Source organism: Helianthus annuus, chromosome 3, assembly GCF_002127325.2.
Source record: "Helianthus annuus cultivar XRQ/B chromosome 3, HanXRQr2.0-SUNRISE, whole genome shotgun sequence".
Lineage (NCBI taxonomy): Eukaryota > Viridiplantae > Streptophyta > Magnoliopsida > Asterales > Asteraceae > Helianthus > Helianthus annuus.
Genome location: NC_035435.2, coordinates 36,714,546 through 36,721,080, shown reverse-complemented (window position 1 = coordinate 36,721,080; position 6,535 = coordinate 36,714,546). Strand labels below are relative to the sequence as shown.

Sequence of the window (6,535 nt, the reverse complement as noted above, 5' to 3'; positions counted from 1 at the left end):
TTTTGTAAAACGTTTATCTTTTGCAACTTCTCCTTATCAACATGAACTCAACCTTGTTCCCAACTAACTTGCATGTTGATGGACTTGAGTTGGGGCTTCATTTCAGAAAGATTGAGATGCAAACACCTCCAATCAAATTAACCTATGTCATCAAGTACATTTACTAGTAACAAGGTGTCCAAACTACACCAAGTCTCCAAACATTTGCCATAATTGGAATGCACTAGTCTAGTTTGAGTTTCGCTAGGTTCCTTGATGAATTAGATGTGTATTTTTATTTTATTTTAAAGTTCTATTCATGACCAACCCAAATCATCAACTAAGTTGAGGATTTTGTGATTCGGTGAATCATATAATGAGGTTTACTGGATGGAAATCATTCTACCTCCTTGCTTGACATACTTGAAAATACTTGACCATAAGACTTAATAAACTTATATACACACACACACACATTTATATAAATTTTTGTAAAATAACATTATCAACCAAACCCTAAGCACTTACCAATTCATGGATACATGTCAACGGTTATGGTTATAATATCTTGGATTGAACTCCCCATGTTTGGACTTCCAATAGGTGAACTTGTGCCTATCAAAAACACTTAATCTTGGTGTCCAAATTTGGGTGTTTCGTCATGAAAAATTTATGTACATTCTTACTATGTAAGCATCCTGCATTTACATTTACATTCCGATTCCAAATTCCATTGCACTCATACCTCGTTAATCCTTGTAGGATAGCTCGGCGGTTTCTCTAAACACTCAGATGTATCAACTCACGTACGATGGATTTACTACACAAACCGTGAGTATACTCGATCCCATTTTCCTTTTTACACTCTTTGATTGCAACATGTACACAATATTACAAATCACATAATCACGATTAAACTTGTTCATATATACACTCTATCCATTAAAAACATGATACTTGTTATATTCTTGTTATTACATGCTATACTCACTCACTCTTGTGTACTAAATGCTTATTAACTTTGCAAGCCTACCTTAACAATAATAGCGCTACAATATTAACGCATTGCCCGTATATTAATAAACAATGTATGCAAATTACAATGTTGGATATGAGACAACTTTTAGTCACTATTATATTATGTAATCAAACTTGTACGCTCGCCAACTTTATGTAACTTTATGTTGACTTTTACTTTAATACATGTTGTAGGAAACTAGTGATGACGCATGAAAACGTTATTTAGGGTGGACTAGAAACACACCTTAAAAATTAATTTATGTAATTGTTTCACGTTGTTATGTTTGCGTAGATCCACTACAAGACTATTGCTTCCAGCCGATCCCAAGAATCATTGACAGGTTTGGTGGGCTTGTCTTTGTCTTTATCTGACTCCTTTGATGAGGAAGAGGACTCTGCAGAAGGTTTGAATGAGAGATGGTCATGTACCGGGAAAGCACGACAATGATATCGAAAGAGTTCGCTCCAGGATGCGTAGAGACCACTCTCCATCTCTAGGGTTACAGGGATCAAGCTTTTGATGTTTGTAACAGTGGAGGTAGGGTGAAGTTTATTGTTATCCATGACAAAGAATGAGAATCAAGGGGACGATTTGTAGAAGGGAGGTTGGAGAATCAGAAGTGTGGGAGATCAGGGGAAGAAGACGGCGACTACAGTGCCTTGACTAGTGATACCATATTGGGGTTTCAATGTAAATAGCTTTCTTGCCTCCTCTATTCTCATTAATAAAATATATATAAGATGTACAATGCCCTAGCTAATTATGCTAATTACAACTGATTGACACAAAATATGAAAATACATTATTGTCTACTATTATCCAGAAACACATGGCTTAGCACGTATCAGACGATGTCTTATTCGTCAGTTTTCTTAAAGTTCTAAATATTATCAATGGTGTGTTATATTAAATTAATACTTTTCTAAATATTATCAATGGTGTGTTATATTAAGTTAATATTTTACTACTTTGTGTGTATCTAAAATTTAGTTTGTTCTAGCTTTTTTATGTGAACGATATGTTAGAATTTTCCATAAAATGAAATTTTCTAGTAATGAACCCATTCAACACAACAGGTTCAATCTATTATTAAACTAATCTTATTAGTTAACGTGATATTATTAAAAGGCGGAAGTAAGACATAAATGACACATCAGATACAATACACTAGATGTATTCTAAGAACGGATGCCCTTGACTTGCTACTCTCTCTTCAAGCATTTTCACACCAATATACCGGCCTAACATCATAATGGTTGCCTGAGGATTTGTTCCCGGTGAGTTAAAAAATGTTGAAGCATCGACGACTCGTAAAGAATCAACCCCCATGACTTTCAGATTGCTATCAACCACCTTGTTAGGCAAGCATCCACCATGGATATGCCAAAATGTGGACAAAGTGTCACGACAGAAATTCGCAATGGTCTCGTAATCAGATGACTCCTTAGGTAACGGCAACCCAATAAATTCAAAATTTTGTCCACCGAACTTGTACTCTTCCATGGATGGAGTAGCCAACAGTTTTCTAATAACTTCCACAGCGTTCCAGCATTCATTTACGTCTTCGGTGTGATTGTAGTAATTAAAGCGGACGCTTGGGCTAACCGTTACATTAGATTCAGATAAGAGATGTAATGAACCTGTTGATTTAGGCCTAGTAATCTTTCCAGCAATTATCTGCACACTTGAGTTAAAAAGTGCCACTGCACCCACAGAAGGTATGATACTCATGAGAGGTGTGTTTGGGGCGATGGTAATCGACTCAATGTATGGTCCACTTTCAGTAATCCCAACCACACGAAGGCCTAAATCTGTTATTGAATCTCGAAGCAAGATATTTACCCCAGTTCGTGGATTATCAGCCATGAACTGCCCGATGAAAGGATGGTCTAGAACAATAGGAATATTCAAGGATGAAAGGTACGAAGTTGGCCCGAGTCCACTTACCAGCAAAAGTTGTGGACTTCCAATTGCTCCGGCACTCAAAATTACCTCTCCATTTGTTCTTACATGAACTTCGTGATACTTTCCATTTGAATCGTGGTATGCAACTCCAACCGCAGCTATGCAAGAAAACAATACAAATAGCTATCAAACGCGGATGAATTTTAATACTAAAATCACAAATTAAAATTATCTTTTTTTATACTTTTCTCAACAACTAATGATTTTTCAACATACTGGTTGAGAATTGATAAGAATTGATAAGAAAGTTAGCAGCCTTTTTATGATCTGGACAAGTTAGATACCGAGAAAATGGCTATATAAGACCCAAACTTGAAAAGACCATAACTTGGTCTAGTTGTTAACCCCAATTCAATCAAGTAGGCTTCCACTTTAGACAATTAAGATTTTCCTCCAATTATAGCAAGCTTCAGTGGTTTCAATTTTTGTTTAAAATGCGTAAATATGGAATTGACATAATTTACACGTCTAGTTATATTTATAACTTTTTATAAAAGAACACCCCATGTAATGGTTTGGGCTGTATTTATTTGGTTAAAACTACCTACTCTTCAAAGTATTAATAATTGTGAAGACTTATTTGTTCTGATCGTATCATATGGTTGATCTAAGGTTTGGAAGAAAACTGTGAGCTTGGTGTTTCTAACAACTTTATGGCACATTTCGCAGGTGAGGAACAAAAAGTAGCTCAAGGATTGTAACATCAATTTCAACAAAACGGTGGAGGATATAGTGTCGAGCTCATTTTGATTGATAAAACGTAGACTTAAAGTAAAAGGCTTAGTGTGGGAGAGTAGCGAGATTTTAATGTTAGAGATGTGATCACGTAAAAGTTTTGTTATTCTGTTTTTTTTTTTTTCTTTTTTTTTTTTTTTGCCTTGGGTTTGCCAATGAACCTATTCTATATATCATGAATCTTTCACCATTAAAAAAATATAATGGATTGGGTATTAGATTTATCAAAATTATTTTTTTCAGAATTTCTTTAATCTTATATGGAATATTGGATTTTAATAATCACAACTATTCGCCGTTGGCCGCTAATAGTCTAAACTTCAAAAATAACCACCGGGGGTCCAAGCTATTAGCATATTGGCCTCCAATAGATCCTGACTAACAGAACCCTAACACCATTAGTGTCCGGTCGCTGGAAAAACGTTTTTGTACAGAAAATTCAACATTTTCGTCCCAAACCTCTTCGTAACCTTATTATGAACGTTTAAGAACCTTTTTCTAGTAAAAGCCCCAATTATTGAAGTCGTCGGAAAACTTATTTTTAGCCGGAAAACTCAACATTTTTGTCCCAGACCGCTTTGTAAACTTAGAACGGACCTTTAGAAACCTTTTTCTGGCCAAAAACGGTTTTTCCGGCGACCGGAGACTAACGGCGTTAAGGTTCTGTTAGTTAGGGTCCATTGGTGGCCAATATGTCAATAGTTGAGACTGTCAGTGGTTATTTTTTAAGTTGAGACTGTTGGCGGCCAACGATGAATAATTGGATTATTTAAATCTAAATCTAATATTCCATCTTATATTCTTCTGCTTTGTGTCAATATCAATTATATCAAAAACAATGTTGGTTTCAACAACCTAACTTGATCATGAAGCTAGAATGGTTAATTACCTAAAGGGTCAGAGGTGGAGAAGATCACCCGGACGACCATCGCATGAACCAACACATCTAAATTTTCCGGGTTGGCATTGTTCAGAAGCTCAACCGCCCCATGTCGTATCCCCGAATCATTGAATGTCGAACCACCAATCTTGGTTCCTCGAACGTGGTCAAAGGTGAACCCATTATCAGGATCAACTCCTGATTCGAGTAACCCATTAAAGAAAGAAGTTTGAAACCTATTTAAATGTGCTGGACGAGTAACAATACTATTTTCTACCCACTCGTAGGCTCTTTCAACAGCTCCCATATCCCATTGGATACCTGCATTATCGTAAAAGTAGTCATCGGCTCTCGAATAAAATCCACCATTTATCATGCTACCGCCCCCCAAAATCCTCGCCCTTGCGTTCTGTAAACCATCTTCCGAAACAAAAGTTTGAACCGGTGAATCATTATCATTTGCAGCTAGGAGATTCGGAAAGATATTACTTTCATACAAAACGCTCTTGTTCAAACTACTGCCCCTCTCAAGTAGCAGGACAGAATATGATTCAGATAAAGTGGCAGCTAACGGGCAACCAGCAGTCCCTCCACCGATAATGATGTAATCGTAAGCTTTAGCAGGAGAGAAATCAGTGGCTTCGTATGTAAAACGAAGGTAACCTGAATCTGCATAACATACATACATCATTTGAGCAATATATATAATATCTAGAGATCGATCTTTTATCTGAATTCTGAATAGTTTTAGTGATTCTTGCCTGGAGGAGAATTGTGGTGAACAAAGCAATTTACTTCTTTTTGTAGCCAAATGCAGAACAGCAGAAAAAAAATAGAAACATTGTGCAACATTGTTTGAAAGTTCATCATTATGATTGTTGGCAGTACTGCTTTAAAAGATGAGAAGTAGAAGTGACTGTTCTAGTCCCTTCAAGGCGATCTGAGGCTATAAGGTAACAAAGGACTGGTATTTTTTTACAACTCTCGTGGAGAATAACACAAATTTATAGGTGAGGAGTATGTAGGACTAATTAATGGTGTTTTGTTTTTTTTCGATCGAAAGAATAGACTTGATAAAGTAGCTTTGATTAATTGCTGCCGTGTTTCTTTTTTTTTAGTTCTTTCAGCAAAAGGTCCAAACAAGAGAGGTACTACCTTATCACTTTTTTTTTTTTTGCTTCTTAACAAAACGTGTTTAATTCTTCAGATACAAGAGAGCACTACCTTATCACGTCTTTTTTTTAGGCTTCTTAACAAAAGGCTCAAACAAGAGAGTACAACTTATTTTATTTTTTGGCTTCTTTAACACAATTATGTACGGGATCAAAATAATTGCAAGAGACTTTATGATCCTACATTATTACTTGTTTAATTGCATGAGACTTTATGATCGTACGTTATTACTTGTAGAGTATTTTCTAGACTTAAAATATAAATGTGTGTAAAGTGATGTCTAGACTATAAGGTTAAGGGTTGAAGTCGATATTGAATATTTGTAAGAACATCTACAACAACAAACTTGCTCTAAAATCTAGACTGTCTAGTCAGCATGACACGTAATTCCAAACCACCGTCATTCCAAACCCCATTTTTTTCCTTCAACAATAAACCACTCCAAACCTTTAGCTCATTATCCATTTCATCACTTACTTTTCATTTTATTTAAACTATAGCTAATTAATATAATCTATTTTTATTTTATTTAACTAATAGTTATGATTATTTTTATTACTAAATAAATTTAAAATGAAGGGTTTAGAAACACGTAAAAAGTTATGGACTAAAAAATGAATGATTTTAATAAACCAAAGGTTTAAAAAATAAAGAGTATTGAACAAACGGACCGTTTTAAAGATATGAACGATTTAAATAAACGATATATTAACAAAAGATGAACAGTTTAAAAAGAAGTTTGAGAAACGAACGACCATAAAAGATATTTATAAAAGACAAAG

At 35.2% G+C, this 6,535-nt stretch overlaps 1 protein-coding gene across 1 annotated transcript; it reads right to left on the bottom strand.

The window, feature by feature from the left end:
- Positions 1 to 2,044: 2,044 nt before the first annotated feature.
- On the bottom strand, positions 2,045 to 5,578 carry LOC110916839 ((R)-mandelonitrile lyase 1). Its single transcript, XM_022161497.2, has 3 exons — positions 5,342 to 5,578; positions 4,590 to 5,249; positions 2,045 to 3,063 (listed from the first exon to the last, which is right to left on the bottom strand). The coding sequence occupies exons 1-3, from the start codon at positions 5,448 to 5,450 to the stop codon at positions 2,168 to 2,170; spliced, it is 1,665 nt and encodes a 554-aa protein (XP_022017189.1). The 5' UTR covers positions 5,451 to 5,578; the 3' UTR covers positions 2,045 to 2,167.
- Positions 5,579 to 6,535: the final 957 nt, after the last annotated feature.

What these genes read in the sequence shown, in the direction of transcription:
- LOC110916839 (XM_022161497.2), bottom strand. Translation starts at nt 5,450, where the DNA reads ATGATGAACTTTCAAACAATGTTGCACAATGTTTCTATTTTTTTTCTG. An exon ending in TCACCACAATTCTCCTCCAG is followed by an intron (nt 5,250 to 5,341) that starts GCAAGAATCACT and finishes TATGTTATGCAG; the next exon opens with ATTCAGGTTACCTTCGTTTT. An exon ending in CTCCACCTCTGACCCTTTAG is followed by an intron (nt 3,064 to 4,589) that starts GTAATTAACCAT and finishes TTTCTTGCATAG; the next exon opens with CTGCGGTTGGAGTTGCATAC.